At 35.5% G+C, this 17,339-nt stretch overlaps 4 protein-coding genes across 5 annotated transcripts in view; all 4 read right to left on the reverse strand.

The window, feature by feature from the left end:
* Window positions 1–2,549: 2,549 nt before the first annotated feature.
* Window positions 2,550–5,116, reverse strand: pvalb9 (parvalbumin 9). The gene is made up of 5 exons (XM_016461322.1): window positions 4,894–5,116; window positions 4,382–4,449; window positions 4,138–4,270; window positions 3,343–3,452; window positions 2,550–2,765 (listed from the first exon to the last, which is right to left on the reverse strand). The coding sequence occupies exons 2-5, from the start codon at window positions 4,440–4,442 to the stop codon at window positions 2,740–2,742; spliced, it is 330 nt and encodes a 109-aa protein (XP_016316808.1). The 5' UTR covers window positions 4,443–4,449; window positions 4,894–5,116; the 3' UTR covers window positions 2,550–2,739.
* Window positions 5,117–8,277: 3,161 nt separating this feature from the next.
* LOC107669170 (parvalbumin alpha-like) lies at window positions 8,278–10,046 on the reverse strand. The gene is made up of 5 exons (XM_016461299.1): window positions 9,951–10,046; window positions 9,459–9,526; window positions 8,874–9,006; window positions 8,654–8,763; window positions 8,278–8,553 (listed from the first exon to the last, which is right to left on the reverse strand). Exons 2-5 carry the CDS (start codon window positions 9,517–9,519, stop codon window positions 8,528–8,530), a joined length of 330 nt encoding a protein of 109 aa, XP_016316785.1. The 5' UTR covers window positions 9,520–9,526; window positions 9,951–10,046; the 3' UTR covers window positions 8,278–8,527.
* A 919-nt stretch (window positions 10,047–10,965) lies between these two features.
* Window positions 10,966–17,339, reverse strand: part of LOC107669167 (parvalbumin-2) — an 11,145-nt gene continuing 4,771 nt past the window's right edge. Inside the window, exons 1-5 of one of the 2 annotated variants that reach the window (XM_016461296.1) lie at window positions 12,483–12,517; window positions 11,965–12,035; window positions 11,747–11,879; window positions 11,536–11,645; window positions 10,966–11,070 (exon numbers count right to left, since the gene is read on the reverse strand). In XM_016461296.1, the coding sequence (XP_016316782.1) occupies window positions 11,045–11,070; window positions 11,536–11,645; window positions 11,747–11,879; window positions 11,965–12,025 (330 nt within the window). In that variant the 5' untranslated portion in view covers window positions 12,026–12,035; window positions 12,483–12,517 and the 3' untranslated portion in view covers window positions 10,966–11,044. Of the gene's footprint in view, window positions 11,071–11,535; window positions 11,646–11,746; window positions 11,880–11,964; window positions 12,036–12,482; window positions 12,518–17,339 lie in introns of those variants that run through there. The other variant, XM_016461297.1, reaches the window with a different exon arrangement.
* On the reverse strand, window positions 13,668–14,862 carry LOC107669169 (parvalbumin, thymic-like). Its single transcript, XM_016461298.1, has 4 exons — window positions 14,802–14,862; window positions 14,521–14,653; window positions 13,794–13,903; window positions 13,668–13,725 (listed from the first exon to the last, which is right to left on the reverse strand). Exons 1-4 carry the CDS (start codon window positions 14,860–14,862, stop codon window positions 13,697–13,699), a joined length of 333 nt encoding a protein of 110 aa, XP_016316784.1. The 3' UTR covers window positions 13,668–13,696.

Raw genomic sequence — 17,339 nt, forward strand, 5'->3', positions numbered from 1 at the left:
CTGTTCTGATGACGCAAGAGTTGCAACTATGGCAGCTGAGAAGGCCATTCTTTGTGTTCTTTTTGAAGGATTTTCGGAGCCTGATGAAATCGGTATAAATATGTGTTTAATACTGTAAAATACGCTCGATGGTACAGTCACTGACCAGAATAAAAGAGAACATCCCAATTGAGTGAAGGGGTTTGTGGAAACTGTGGTTCCTAATTATTGTGATCCAATATTTGCCTCGCATTTCAGGATGAAAAGACAAACATTTCAGGTGAAGGATAATCCACTTCTTACCTCCGAGACTGTGTTATGATCTATATGACCGTATTATTTTTATTGTGAGTATTAGGCTCATCATTATTGCTGATCACTGTTGTTGTGCTATGTTATTGTAATATTTGCCATTATATAATCAGAGGAGTATAGAAAAGTTTATGAAAGTGTCACTCCATAATACAATAATAGCAAATATAATTATGTATAGTATTTTTATGTTACATTAATCAGTATTTAGCACATCTTCCTAAGGAAAGGATATGGACCAGAAGACATTGCAATTACTAAATGATATTTAGACAGACTTAAAGAAGTTCCAGATCTATACCTGTGCTCTAATTATTTCAGTTATTTTGCCTTTAATGTAAATATCACTCCGCTTATTCTAGCCGGGTCTATATATTTTTTTTTAATTATTCCCTGAGCTAATAGTAGAGTACGTTAGTCAATATATAAGAAGAAACGTCTAGCTTCGCGGTCTCTCTCTATCTCATTTCGATGCACGTCTTGCCGCATTGTTTCTCTCTTATAACCTCATTATTTCTCACTAATAACCTAACTGAAGCAGCACATGCCCTTGATACGAATTGTAAAAGCGACGTATGTTTAACTGTCAACTTGAGCTTTGAATCCGTGGCGGAAGGAAGGAGTTCTTTGATATTGCTCATATATGTGTGTGTATGTATATGGGTGTATGTGTATGTTTGTTTTGCACTGAATTAAATCGTACTCGAGCGATCCCGGCTCTATATCAGCGGCTGTGATTGCCTCTGGCCTAATCGAGCTGGTATCGCTCTCGTACTCGAGTGATATTGTATATATATATATATATATATATATTAAGCTTTCTTATTTATATCATATTTTTGTACTTTTTTGTTGATGTGAAATGTCCACCCAACTGCAGAATGTGTTAGAATACCTCAGCAATAATTTTACATGTTAGATCAGTAGTAACACACCAGCCCAGTGGTTACAGATATTTGCTTGTAAATTGAAAGTTGCTATTGAAACAATGCTAACGTTGTTATATTTAAACACCTGACCTCTGGCTGAATAATATGGAGGATAAGCTTCTTAGTATAATTGCTGTGTAAGCTCCCCCATTAGTTGTTTGTTAAATCTAACATATTGGGCCATGCATGCACACTGGGATTATCTCAATGGAGCTGATGCCATTAAGGCACATGTTTGCCTGGCTCATTTTGGTCTCTGGCTTCAGTGCAGCAGGGGGATAATCAGAAGCCAGGATTGATGCAGCATTTTCAATTCCATTGTTCTAATGGGCTAAGCGGTAACCTGAGCAGGATATCCTTGCCATTCAGTATTGAGAGGCCCCTTCACTGAAACTTACACCTGCTCTCAGTGTCTGTACCTTTTGTGCCTACTTAGTCTGCTTTACATTTGAACTCCCTTGTCTTAAGGCTTTGGTTACATCTAGGATTTAAAGGTTTATATTTTGCGGTGAGCTATGTTGTATTTATTGATTAGAAAAAAAATGGAGAAAATATTAACAAAGGACCAAATGAAATAACTTGACTAAAAGCTACATGCTGCTAGATCCACACATTTGTGAAACATTACATATGCAATTTAAAATTTGGGTTTCTGAAAGTTCTGTTCACAAATGACTGGAGGTGCATTTATTCTTTTTTTTCTGTTTAATTGCACTTCAAAGGTTTGCTGAGATAAGGTGTTGTTTGATATATTGGTCACCGTAACAATCTAAAGTAAGTCTATTTCATTTTTAAACTACTGAGGACATTAGAACATTCTTAGTATACTGTATTTACTTCTAACAACAATCATTCGTATTACTATATAAAAAAAAAATTCTATACACCAACTGCTGACATATTGTAAGTGTAAATATAGACAGTGTTGAAATGTGTAAACAGGTTTAACTTACTTTCTGAAATGTTATCAATAATTACTTTACTTGACTGTTTGTACCCATTTTGTGGTAGTTATAAGTTTTGTTAGGATCAGTTCACTTTCAGAGGTTTTTCAGATGTAAAGTAAAAGTGTATTTTCTTTGTTTTGTGCTTATGTGCAGTGCACAGATGAATATATCTGAAAGCTAAACATCAGACCGTGGAAACTGTATCAGTGGCAAAAGTTCAAAGTTCATGCACAGCACATGCTGGTGGTTTTCTGGTATAGAAATGCTGCAGCTTGTAATCAAATATCACAGAATCCATAGGTATGTCTTACAATTCTATGTGCATGAATCTAAAACAGAGTTAAAACACAGTAAACCAGATGCATCAGTTTAGTGACTTTATTTTATTTTCCCTGAACAGTTTTGTCATTGGTCATTTGGGGTGAATGTGGGACAACAAAACAGACACGTATTCAAAAGTCAAGTACATTTACTTTATGTGCTGATTCTTCTTTTTTGAAAAGAAATCAGGCGTAAAAAGAAAAATGAAAGCTGAGGCTGCAGTGCTTATAGCTGAGGGCTCAAGGAGTCTTTCAGGATAACACCATAGTCTGAAACTCTGTAGGGAAGGAGGAACATCAGAATTTAAAACATAGTAAAATAATTCAGACAATGATATTAAAATAAACTGATTTAACAGGGTTAGTCCAATATAACCCTTTTCTGTATAGTTATCACATATGTGTTTGAGCATATGCTAAAGAGGTGATTTGATCAAATTAAACAATAATGAAAATGAGGAGACAATTTTACTCTGAGCTCTCATTCTCAGTCATGTGCATTCTGCTTTTAGACTTTGTATTGTCCCAGTGTGTGTGCATGACCGTTACTCAGGATTGAAATAATAATTTGAGGTGACACTGATCTTTGATCCTCTTATGTAATGCAGTGATAGTTTTTTTTCCCCACTAGTTTCCATGAGCTAAGACAGCTATTCAATCTTTGCACATCTCTGAATAATGATCAGAGAAATTACATAACAGACAAGCAAAGGCCATAAAATGACAAATTTAACAAAGTAAAAATGCAAAAAATAAGGCTTTCCCACCATTTTAAAATCTGCATTCAAAATTACAGAATATGTAGATGCATAAAACACAAGAAAAAACAGGCACAATCTTTTGAGAAAACATTACCGTCTACTCCAATCCGGCCATCGCTATCATCATCTGCAGCTGTAAGGAGGCTCTTAATCTCCTTTTCTGTCAGGGTTCGCGCCCCCGGGAAAAATCGCTGGAGAAAGAACCTGATTCACACAAATCCAATGATGAGAAGAATGAAGTGCTGCACTGAACTGTGACTCTCCCAACTTCAAGCAGCTCTGCATTTGAACCCATTTTTCATTTCAGATCTTTCACATACAGCTCATCAATCAAATGATCAAATATGATCTCTTTCACCTGTCCTGGCTAAAATGTGAGCTAAAAATGAAACCCTTCAAAGGACTGTTGTGAATGTCATCTCTCCAGCCATGGGTTCTAGTTCTGCTGATGGCATTACATAATGCAGATAAATCACATAAAGCAGGGACAGAAAAAAACATAATGACAGCATCTCCATGGATTACATTTGAAAAGGACTTAGTTTAAATGGAACTGTGGTATTATCAGGTAAGACATGGACATTTAATGTAAGCTTAAACATGAATAATTCTCTTTATACACCGGATTTCATGTATGTCTATTACCAGCATAGTATTTTTAGTATTAGAAAGTGCTTTCCCTGATCACACTGAACAACAAAGCAACATATTGAACCCATAAAAGCTTTAGGAACTGTGCCTCGAGTAACATGAAATCACAACAACATAGTCTATGGCTCTGTATCTGTGCATTCTGTGGGTTTTAGAGCATTGGCAAACGTTGAAATCACATCACATCATTGTTTGTGATGTATTACACATGAATTCAATAGCAGCCAAAATGACATACTTGAGCTCAGCCTCCTCAATAAATCCACTGTTATCCTCATCTATGATGCGGAAGACATCCTTCACCTCTTGCGGACTTTTCTGGCTCAGGCCACAAAGTTGGAAGAACTTTTTATAACAAAAGGAGTCTGGAGCTGTTGGAGAAAAAGCAACATGAGAATTATTGTCATTATTGTCTCAACATGAGACAATTAAAATTTGTCTCTACATTATTATTTATTATTAATAAAATTGTTAGTACATACCTTGGCAGTCTTTGACAGCATTTTCAATGGCCTCAGCCGAGAGGATGGAAGTAAGTGACATATTCAAACTGTTGAAGAAAAAAGTATTATTTTTTACCTTTATATTTTGTTACATATTTATTTTGTTACTCTTTATTCATTTATTACTTAAATTATCCTAATTATATATTTTTACATATTTGTGATAGAAATATATTTATTAGAAATGCATTCAATTCAAAGAATTCACAGAAATGAGAACAACATCAAAATTAAAGAAACATTAAAGGCAATACAATAATACAGACAATTTGTAACATTTACACATCATCATCATGCATTTTCTAAGATGTTTACACTATTGTGTAAGATGTTTCTAGTTTACGTTCTGTCACTCTCATGATGAAAAATAACATTTCAAATTTGAAACGAATTTAGTTAAAATCCAAAACACGTTTAAGACAGTTATAAGGACCAACAGTTATAAAGTTTAGCAAATGCTATTTGATGGTAAGCGGAAAGCAGCATCTGACCTGAGAAGATTTCTCCTCGCGCTGATCCAGTGTAGAGGTAAGGCTGTGTGATAACGCCTCTCATCCACTGACAATTTATATATATGTACATGCTAATGGGACGGACAATGAGAGATGCTTGGGTTACCTGAGCGTGTATCAAATTCGTGTTGCAAGGCTCGACTTGAATTTCTTGCCTAACTAATTATCCTTTACTATTTAAATGAGCCTCGGACCGAATGCACACACACACACACAGGTACCTTCAGTTCTCCCTAATCTTGTGCGTACTTGATTGAAACGAAACGCTCCGTGTGTGTGTGTGCGTCTGTGTGTGTGTGTGTGTGTGTGTGTGTGTCACTCTATTACAGGGGTTCTATTGTGTAGATAGATAGATAGATAGATATGCTAGTGTTTTATATTTATATTGGACCTAATTTATATGTATATAAAAATATATAAATGTATACAAATATATAGGCCTACATATATAAATATAATATAAATATATAGGCCTAGGTATATAAAGAAATAAATATAGCCTATGTGTAAACAATGACTGTAAACAATGACTTTAACAATTAAATGTTTACAACTTTTGCTGTGCATTAGACATTTTTTGTAATTTCAAGTGACATTCTCATTGGACATTTAAAATAAATAAATAAAATTAATTTATGCTGTTTTGTGTGTGTGTGTGTGTGTGTGTGTGTGTGTGTGTGTGTATATATATATATATATATTTATGTACAGTGTCCTAAGTAGGGCTTTAAAACCGATTAATCGTGATTAATCGCCTCCAAACTAAAAGTATGTGTTTGCATAATATATGTGTGTGTACTGTATATATTTATATGTATATATACACACACATACATGTATATATTTAAGAAACACGTGTGTGTGTGTGTATATATATATATATATAATTATGTATGTATGTATGTATTAAGGATAGGTTATATGGCTCTCTGGTTATCATAATAATTTAATAATTTTATCTCAGTTAAGTGTGTTCTTCTTTTATCACTTTATCATGATAGCACTGATTAGGTTAAAGGGGTGATTTCCTATAGTCAACCCTGTTATCATTTTGTACAATAAACAAACTGATAATTGAAAACTGGATATTTAATGAACAGCATTACACTAAAATGTTAACTAAAATGTTCATTTATTTAAAAGAATAGCTATATATCACAACATATTTTACAGTTTTCACATTTAGCTTGTGATAGTAAAATGCTAATGATGAACTTAAAGACATTTTTTGTGTGTATGACAGACAGTGTTGGGGGTAATATATTACAAGTAACGCAAGTTACGTAATCAGATTACTTTTTCCAAGTAACTAGTAAGTGTGAAAAGGCTTTTATATTTGCCAAAAATATAACTTTTTTATTTTAAAATCAAACAAGCAAGCCCTGTCCAGATTTAAAAAGTAATGCAAAAGTAACGTAATGCATTACTTTCCATAAAAAGTAACTAAGTAACGTAAGTAGTTACTTTTTTATGGAGTAACGCAATATTGTAATGCATTACTTTTAAAAGTAACTTTCCCCAACACTGGTGACAGAATATTTAACATTAGAATTTACGTGATAAAATCATGTTATAAAAATGAAAAAGTTGCCACTTTGTGGACACATGTATTGCTTATGCATTTCTTATGAACTGTTTGACCCCTGTTGTGTGAATCACCTTTGATCTGTTTCACAAGATTTAGTTAACATCATCACATATTTTGTGGCCCATAGCAGTTAATTAATAACAATACTGTAAGATACAGTATTTGATGCTGATGTACAAGTGTTGCTGTTTAACAATTATACATGCTTACTCAGATTCTTACTGTAGCCCATGCCTGATATAATGCCAAGGTTCACTTTGCAACTTAAATATAGCTTTACATTTAATGAGATTCACTTTGTCTTAGTTTTAAATAAGTAGTCAGGAGTCCAATCCACTGAGGCAGACACTGAGACTAATCATCTACTCATGCAACTTGACACTTTTCTCTTACTTTGTCACTAATCTGACCGATATCCGACAGAGTAATGATTGAGCTTACAGACAGAGATTTTTCTGCATCGTTTGCTGTTCAGGAAAATCAGTCAGAATTCAAAGTAAATAGTACATGTATAGCAAAGATAATCGACAACTTGTAAAAATGTATTTATGTGAGAACTAAATAGTTAAAATTATTACTTATGTGCTCCTATAAAAACGTGTACAAATCTTTTTTTATTTTTTATAATTAAGCAGACATGTAGTAATCTACTGGAAATTGATGAAGAAATGGTACTGCCGAGTGCCTTTGGCCTGTCATGGAAAGCGGAAGACAAGACATTGGTGCCACCTAGCCAACAAACCAATATACTCTAATGTCACTGAACTGACTGGTAGTGTTATTGTATAGTGATCTATCCATTTACATTCTCTAATTTGTTAGTACAGTACAGCCAACATGTCTGTCCTTTGCTGAGTCTGCAATGGACATTGACAAATGAACAAATTACACATTTTACAAAAAACATAAATAAACAGCACACTTTTCAGATAAGAATACGTTGTCGTTTAAATCAGTCAAGTATGCAAAAAAAAAAAAAAAGTTTCATTTATTTGAGAGGCTGCTGGCATGTTTAAATCACATAAATTGTGGCACCAGACACCACATAGTGGCGGCCACATTGTACTTTCACAAGTTTGGTTCACGCTGTGCTTTCTAATTTATGTAATAAATAAACAAGCAAACATTAATGTAACATAATATGTTACAAAGAAACATAAAACCATTATGTACATAACTGATTATAACAGGTCATCTGTGTTTTGTGTTTGCTTTATTTGGACCTTGTGTTTTCACTGTTTATAGATCATTGTCCTTTGTCTGTGTCCATTAGTTACTATAGTAGCCTACTCATTGTTTAATTAGTGTTTGCACTTGATGTTCTTTTACTTTATTGGTTTGTTTCAGTTGTTAGTTCTCATTGTTATTTTGGTTGTTTAGTTCCTGAGTTCTTTTGTTAAATAGATTACATATTACAGTACTTAGATCTTTTTAAATGAAAAAAAAAAAAATCTAATGTGAAGAGTAACACTAGACGTCAGTGTAGTTTTCACTGAAAATTAAGATGACTTCTTATTTTTCACTTCCAAAAACTGTACATTTAACAGTATTTTATGAAATGTCCCATTTTTATAGTCTTTTTCCAGAGACATTTTCATGATCCTTAACCATAATTTTCTTTTATGCGATTATAACTTTCTATACTGTATTATTTACTAAGCCGTCTTTTAATCTGTCTGATCCTGCAAAGCCATTACTAATGTACCCCTCTTAGAGTAAAAAAAAAAAAGCTAAGCTATAATGGCAGTGTAATGTTTACACAGAAAGAGGGCAGAGACTCAAAAATGAAAAATAGTATTTATTTTCTCATTGTCCTTTCCCAAAAACAGCATCAAAGATTTTACAGAAACCAACATGCATATCTACAATGCGAAAGACCGTGTGACGTTGACAGTCATTGTGGACTGGGTGCAGCATGGGAGTGGACAGTTAGAATTATGTATAAAAATCAGCCACCCCGATAAAAAAGTGGAGATCTCAGGCTACAATACTGATTGTCAGCAAAAGTTGTTGGTCAGGTGCCATTTATTTTTTGACCAAGGCAGCAAACTCTGTAAAATGAAGGAGAAAGAATTCATCAGAAGACATTGTGGAGCTGGTTATTATATACATATATTATTTGGTATATTGGACAAGGAGCAAATTCTTCACCATCAACTCCAATCATGCCATCACCATCAGAGTCTCCAGCTTTCAGGAAGGCCTTTGTCTCTGCATCAGTGAGTGCCCTGGCGCCAGCAGAGAAGTTCTGCAGGAACAGTCTGAAGAGCACAACAGGCAATTAAGCGTTTTGTTCAAGGTAGTTTATTTTTTTAAAAAGTCTTAAAAACAGTTTATTGAATATGAAAATGTGTTTTAAGATCAGACTTACTTAAGCTCATCCTCCTCAATGAAGCCGCTCTTGTCCTGGTCAATGACAGCAAAGGCCTTCTTGATGTCATCAGGAGTCTTGGCAGACAGACCAACCTTGGCGAAGAAGCTCTTGTATTCGAAAGAGTCAGCAGCTGGAAGGTAATTTCATCAAGATTTTAGCGTGATAGTGGAGATAAATGACTCCAAGAAGAACTTAAGGGTCTTGAAAAACATGGTTGCTTATCCACAGTTTCAAGCTCCATACTCTAACGAATGATGTTTACACTGAGGTTGACACCCTAAAATGAACATTCTGTCATTATTTACTCACTCTCATGTTGTTCTAAATCCACATGACTTTCTTTTCTCCGTGGAGCACAGAAGGAGATGTTAGGCAGAATGACAGTCTCAGTCACCATTCACTTTCATTGCATCTTAGTCCATACATGAAAGTGAATAGTGACTGAGGCTGTCAGTCCCTATAGCATTCTGCCTTTTGTGTTCCACGGAAAGAAGAAAGTCATGCGGGTTTGGAACGACATGAAATTGATGTTCTCGCTTTAGCTTGTAGGTCAATGGGACGGTCCAGAAACATGCAGGTTACCTTGGCAGGCCTGCAGGGCTGCAGTGATGTCAGCATCATTCAGAATACCAGCGAATGCCATTATTAGCCTACAAATGACAGAGGTTTTATTTTACTTGGATTTATATATATTCATTTGAATGTATATACAATTATACATTTTAATTTTTTAATTAAAAAAAACAACTCTCATAATACTCCATCCATATAACAGATCATCAGAAATTATGTGCTCCCATATGTTTGGTAAAAGGCACATATTAATTGCATATGTCTTTAACAACACAGTGTGCTATGATAAATCCCACCCAGTCCTGGCGTAATCAAACCGCTTAATAAAGAGCGATATCCCAACACGTCCAAACTCCAAGACACAAATTATTCCCACGCCAGGTGATCAACACATCCTCTCCGGATCAACCCGAAGTCATACGGCCATTGTTGTTTGTCGTTTTTCTTTCTTCCTTGCAAGATATTGTGAGCTCTTGTAGTTTCATCTGTGAAGACACTCACCTCTGGTTGTCCTTAGGGTTTGGGGTTGGATTCGCAGGGATGAAACTGGCTACTGCAGTGAGCACCAACTCCGTGGCTTCCACCTTATATACCACTACTCAACCGAAATATAAGGCATAATGTAATGGACACCGCACGACGGGCAGTTGGTTGAAAAACTTGTCCAGTAGTCAGGCTGTTCTATTTTTATGCACTTAAATGAAGATGCTTAAAAGGTACGTATGTAGAAGTCCTTAATATCGAGTCGGCTAATAATAGCCTATACGATGCTGATATGGATGAAAGCGCTAGTATATGGCGTTATTTTAATGACTGAAGATGAGCGGGAAGAGTTAAGGTCATGCCTGAGAGAAACTGTGTATAATATAAGGTAAATGCAAACTCACAGGACATCGTAGCGCTTGTAACGTGTTTATTTGACATGAAGATATAGGCTAGTCAAAGATTTCGGCTGTTGGTGCTTGTTTCTTTAACGTCCACCGTATGATTTTAAATATATTTATAAAATCGACAGCTATTGTGTGTATTAGACCAATGATAAAATGTTTCTGACTAGAATTTGGACCTTGTTTACAGAGAAACTTTGTATAGATGATTGTGTTTAATGAAACGTCGCTAAGCCTTGGACTTGACTTTCATTTATCAAAACAGTCTTAATTTCTCTGCATTTCTTTTCTAGCTTGCTCCCTAATCATATTATCTAATAAATCTGGTATGTCTATAAACCTGGTGTATTACACCTATTGTTGGCTCTTTGATGTACTGCTTTTCTTCCTCTTCTGTAAGTCACTTTTGGAGCTTCCCAGTCAACACGTGAGATCATGCGATGATCACAGTGACATCACACAATCCTCATACTGTGATCCTCACTGTGTGAGTAGTATATGAAATCATTGTGAGTTCACACGATCCTCATACTGTGATCCTCACGGTGTGAGTAGTATATGAAAACATTGTGAGTTCAAACGATCCTCATACTGTACATTGAACGTGCGTTCTTTGAAAGGAGGAGTTTGCAGGGCATTCAAAAATAAATATAAAAAAGATGATAGGTAAGCAGAGCTCTGGTTCCAAAGACAAGGGTCCATGAATGCTTAGGCTTTTACAAGCAAAGCAAACTCTGTGGAAAGACATTGATAAAGAAAAACAATTAGTCTTGCACTTTTCATTTTAACAATTCATTCAGTTCAAGCAGCTCAAAGTTTAGAGGTACCTTGTATCTCGACATCATTTAATCATTTATAGGCTACCACATATGACATTCTTACAAAACTAAACAGTATGTAAAAATATGTTTTTCATGAAGATTTACTGCACTTTTATTAGGTCTATTGCTTCTGCTAGTTGGTTTGCTGACCTGCTTTAAATATAAATATAAACGTAGCTGCTAAATCAAGAGCTATAAAAGATGATAAATCAATCAATGTTAAGACTTATTAAGCAAACATTAAAAATGTTCTGTAACTAAGAGATTTTAAGTTTGATTGCATCACCAGAATTCATAGTTTAACCATGTTTTATCTTGTTATGCTTTGTATCCTCAGTGCTATAAATTCCTAAATATTATGAATATGAGTTTAAGTACCATCAACTCCGATTTTGCCGTCACCATCACTGTCACCAGCTGAGAGGAAGGCCTTGGTCTCAGCATCAGTCAGTGCCCTGGCACCAGCGGAGAAGGTCTGCAGGAACAGTCTGGGAACATTGAGGAGAATGGAAAAGAGCATTAAGAAAACTGCCTGTATAATATAATATAATAAATGCATTCAGTAATTTTAAGTCTGTTGCTTTCATACTTCAGCTCATCCTCCTCAATGAAGCCACTCTTGTCCTGGTCAATGACAAAGAAGGCCTTCTTGATGTCATCGGGAGTCTTTGCACTCAGGCCAACCTTGGCGAAAAAGTTCTTGTAGTTGAAGGAGTCAGCAGCTAGAATCACATAAAACAGAATCCATATTAAAAATCAGCTAATTAAACAATAGTCTATTGGCGAGTTATAGCAGATGTGTCTTACCAGCACAATCCTTAAGGGCTGCAGCCACATCCTCGTCCTTGAGAATTCCAGCAAATGCCATTTTGATTTATCTGGAAATTAGACGCAAACAAGATGATGGCGCGTTAAGATGCATAAAGGTTTCTGACTAAATTATTGTAACATCACATTAACTGCAACATTTAGTGTCATTTCGAATAATTCTCAAACAATTCTCCCATTTGGGTTAAACTTCTTCCTACAGTTAAAATATGATTTCTGTGAGCTCATGTGAGATTGCCAAATGAAAAACACCAAAAAAGTCATGAAAAAAATTGACAATCATTGCAAGCTCATCCAAAAACTCAAGAAAGTAAGTAGAAAGCATGGTCCTTGGTTTGGTTAATTGAAGAGATGTACTTTCGCATTTTCAGTCCTGCTGCAAGTCCATTCACATCCTTATTTTATTCCTCCATTTCTCGTTAATTATATTCCATGGTGATTAGAGAAATTCATCGACCCCTGGTATATGATCCTCAAGGTGTCTCTGGTAAACTCACCTTTGCACTGCGCTGGCAACTGTTCCACAGATGTGCGACGACTACTCAAGCACCCATGGGCCTGGCTTTTATTCTTTAGTCTCTGGGGTTGTAACGGACACCATTTGCTTAGGTTGGGTTAAGTTTCAAACAAAAATGTGTCCACTAGTCATATAGCTCTATTTTTATCCTTTCGAAAAGGGGATGCTCTGAGTCCTTATGGGAAACATAGGTGGGACATCCTAGTGCACACACTGCATGTTGTTGCACGAAGTGTTTGCATGAAAATGTGTGCAATGCATTTATATGTAAAGTAATTCTTTGTACCATAATTCTTATATTTTGCCCATTCAGCCTTGTACTATGATCATTTGAAATCATTTTTTGGGGTCAAACAGGAATCCCTGCTGGATAAACTGAAATTCCTATTTTGCAGTCTATTCATTATTTTATTTATGAAGTTTAGTACAGTAAATCCAGTAGGATCTCATTAGGATTCTTTATTATTCATTGCAAATTATTATTTAATTCAATTTAAGATATTTTTCAACAGGGAAATGTGTAAGAATATTGTTTTATGTTTTTTTTTTCTTGGGGTGGAAGGGGAGGGGGGGGGTCAACCCACTTACAGTCTCTGTACCATGTATATTCTATGCATGCAGTAAGACGATGCTAAGCAGATTCTGGGACAGCTGGAGATTTGAGCAGGAGCAAACGTTTCAGAGTTTCAGATTACTGGCAAATATGATAAAACACTTTTTATCTCTAAAAGAGGCTATTTCACTCAATACCTTAATTAATAGTCCTATGTGTATTCAACATTGTGATGACCAATGCACAAAATGTCAAAAAGTATGCAAAACAATACAAACTTTTACAAATATTGCAGTACTTTACACATCATTGTAGTTTTAATGTGTTAGCTTGTTTACCCAGCAGCTGCAAAACAGATTTTGTTTGAATTATAAAACTCACTAAATAAATAAATTGCAAGACATACACAATATAGATGCAAAAAAATATTGTTGAAAACTTTTTATTTTGTGTTCCTTTCTCTTGTAGAATTTCTAAGTTCATACAATAACATTACAGTAAAACATAGAAGACAGAGCAACAGTAAAACATAGAAGACAGAGCACAATCCTGGACAATTCAGCTTTGAAAACTACTGAGTGACAAGACCAGTGGCAAAGTGCATAATTTTTCTTTGCCATGTTTGACAGTCACAGCTGGTCTCAGGAAGCATTAACGAGGGCTGAAAATTCTACAGGAAATGAGGAGATGTAGATTAATCTCTTATTTATAAAATATCTGCGTATTTTAGATACCAACCTTCCCAGCCGATCTTCCCATCCCCATCCATGTCTCCAGCCACGAGGAAGGCCTTGGTTTCAGCTGCTGTTAGTGCACGAGCCCCTTTAGAGAAGTTCTGCAGAAACAACCTAGAAAATGCGTCACAATATAATAAGTGAACATGTAGAGATTATTTGGTTGAAACATTTTGTGCAATCATGGAATAAACAGGTCACATTTATTTATTACAGTGAACATCAGCGGTGTGATGCTTCCTCATTTTTTATTTTTCCTAATTTTTTCTATGGCAATTCTGTATATCAGTGTGGTTATCAGGTAACTACAACTGGCACTACTTTTATGTCTCTTGTATTATACAGCGAACTCACTCTCGTTTTTTTTTTTTTTGTTTGTTTTTTTTTTACAAACACAACTGCTGCAGTTTTGTGTATCAATTATCAACTGCATTGAAAATGAAGTCAGAGAACTAGTAACATTATTGTAATATTTTCCGTCTTGTTACTGTCTTATGTATTGTGCATTGTAATGCATTTTCTTTTTCTTAGTAAAATGCTTTAAGATAAGAGAACAGTAAACTCAAATCAATGTTTCATGCCCATGTAAAAAATGTATTGACCATGTAATAAGCTGAATGACTACACAATCCCTAACATATCACACAGGATTGTGCAACTCAGTTTTTCAGTCACTCTAGCTGCCTCATAAACATACATGAGAAAAAAAGTATTTAGGCAAATTACTCAACTGTAGCTCATCCTGTTCAATGAACCCACTCTTGTCCTGGTCCAACATTTTAAAGACCTTCTCTATCTCAGGAGGAGACTTCTTTGACAAGCCTACTGTTGCAAAAAATGTCTTTGGGCTGAAAGAATCCTTTGCTGCAAGAATCAAATTAAAAAGAAAAAAATCACAATGGATATTCTGACAAAATAAAAAAGAATACAATTTTTCTGACTAAAAAACAAACAACTCTCATAGTAATATTCACAGAGGTGAATCTGAAGTGGAGTATCATTCATGCTTTACCTTTACATGCATTGATGGCAGTTGAAATATCAGAGGCAGCCAAAACGTCTGTGATAGCCATTTCTCAATGGATCTGAGGAAAATCCGAGGCCTCTATTGCAGCAGTATCTTCGCTGAGGTTAACAGCAAAACCTGCAGTCTGACCATCACTACATGAAGTCAAAAACCACCAGTGTTTGTATGTCAGCTGCAGCTGTGTCCTTTACACCACCTGACCTGTCCAGGAAAACAGAAGTGCTACTCGAGTGAAGCACCTCACAATCTACTGGAGATTGTGGACAAACAAACACAAATCTTACGATTCATAATAAATGTGATGTGTTGCTAAATATCAGCAGGTTATATTTGGTTCAGCCATTATGTTTCATTCACTTAAAGTGAAAAACTTTGTAAACATCCTGTTATTGCTTCACTGTCATTATTGGACGTGTGCCTACAAAATATGATTTAAAAGCAGTATAGCCGCCGTGAAATTTTGCTCAGTAAAGTATGTTTATTTTCCTCACAGATCAAAGGCAGAAGGCCTGATCACAGTATTGAAGCACAATAAGGTGAAGTCCACCTGTTTTTGTGTTTACGTGACTCTACCGATAGCTTTGTCTTTGCGCACGTGCTGATCTACAGCAGGCGGACTGTGCGCGGCTGTGACGTCAGCTTCACTTCCTCCGCAGGCTCTTTTCCTGAGGATGGACGTCTGCCTGCCAAACCAGGGGCCAAAGCAATGACAAAAACATCCTTCCAGCCCACTAGCTGCCCCTGTGGCCTTGTCCCACTCCATACTACCTCTTGTTTGCAGGAAGGCCATGTTTCCTGAGTGACAGGGATTTGAGGGGGATCGGGGCTGGACTTTTCATATTCTCTATAACACTGTTTGCTTTGTCTTTGTTTATATGTTGCATCAGGTGCATTGAAGAGCGCCTGGAGTCTTATGATATTAGAAATGCTTTTTAAATGGACAGAGAAGAGATTTGACCTGGTGAGTTAATGTGATTTAGAATATACCATTATTTGGTATATTTTAACAAATAGTAGAACATATTAAATATCTTGCTTTTCTTTGAGTCTTGTTTTAAGAAGAGCATTAATGACTATGTAAATGTGTATTTCATGACAAGGGCAATGTTTTTGCTGCTTTTGGACCAAAATAGTGTTTAAACCATAACGTAATGGTGCTTGTTTATTGCTGGTGAGTGTTTATTCCCTCTTTTATTTAATGTATGGCAGCTCTTTTTAATAACTGAACATGTTGGGCTCAGAGAAAATGTGCAAAATTTGACCTTTATGGGTACAACAGCACTTTGTATACCTTACATACCCTTAAACGGTGCATTTTATAGGCACCTTAGTAATTTGTACCATTAAGCAGGTGTTGTACCTAAAAGTAAAGGTTTTGCACTTTTTTTTGTAGGAGTGTATAGTTGATGCTTTTGGGAAATACTTCTGGAAAAATGATATGTCCTGCAATGTGATTTAAAACATTATTTTCTTTTATAATTATTTTCATATGCATTTTGTCACACAGATGTATTTGTCATATCAAAGGACCATTTATAAATAATGAAGATCCTTTATGGTTCCATTATACCCTAACGGGTGACTTTCAAAATGAAAATGAGATATTATATATTTAAAATTAGATATTTAGAAAAGAAGTTTATTTATTTATTTAGTTAGCTAGTTTAATTCACTGCAAGTCAATGGGGTCAAATGTTTTGGTCCCCATTCACTTTCATTGTATGCACAAAAACAGTTGAAACATTGTTCAAAATATCCTCTCTTTTATTTAATAAGTCCTACTGGTTTGGAAATGCTAAGGTGGTAAATGGTGAATTGGTAAATGATGACAGAATTGTTATTTTTGTGACATATCCTTTCTAATTTTTATATATCCTTTCCATTTTATGCATCAATTACCAATGTATTTGTTTTATTCCCATAGTTATTTTCATTAATACTTGTTAAATTTGTCAGGGGGTAGATAAAAGAGATGATTAATAAGCTGATAAGTGAGCAATGTGTTGCAATTACTGTATTTAAATCATTACATGTCTGGGACACGCCCTGTTTTATTTTGAGACGCTTTTTTCCACGCCAAGGTTCTCAGTAACAGACTGATTTCTCACTAAGCCTCTCTTGATAGATTTACAACTTGTTTGATGCATCATCAGTTGCTCTTGATCCACCAACTCCATTGTCATCAGAGCATTAGACATATACAAAGAGTGACTCTGCGAATGGGAATACCTTTCAAAAGCTGTCCCTAATTAAAGCTGATTGTGTCTTTCATAAGCGAGGACACAGATTGCGCTGTTCCCCGTCTCTCGGGTTTAGTTGCATCTCTATCTATTTCCAGCTGACCAGCTGTGATGGAAGCATGCCGATGGGACTCTCAGATTTAGCCAAGACGGCCGCCTCAGTTTCAGTTCCCGGCCCTCCTCTTCCCTAGCATCAATCACTCAACACCAAGTGTGTGCGTGTGTGTGTGTGTGTGTGTGTGTGTGTGTGTGTGTGTAGGTTGGAATGTTTGTGTGCTCATAT

This window comes from Sinocyclocheilus anshuiensis, unplaced genomic scaffold (assembly GCF_001515605.1).
Source record: "Sinocyclocheilus anshuiensis isolate Anshui unplaced genomic scaffold, SAMN03320099.WGS_v1.1 scaffold220, whole genome shotgun sequence".
Taxonomy (NCBI): domain Eukaryota; kingdom Metazoa; phylum Chordata; class Actinopteri; order Cypriniformes; family Cyprinidae; genus Sinocyclocheilus; species Sinocyclocheilus anshuiensis.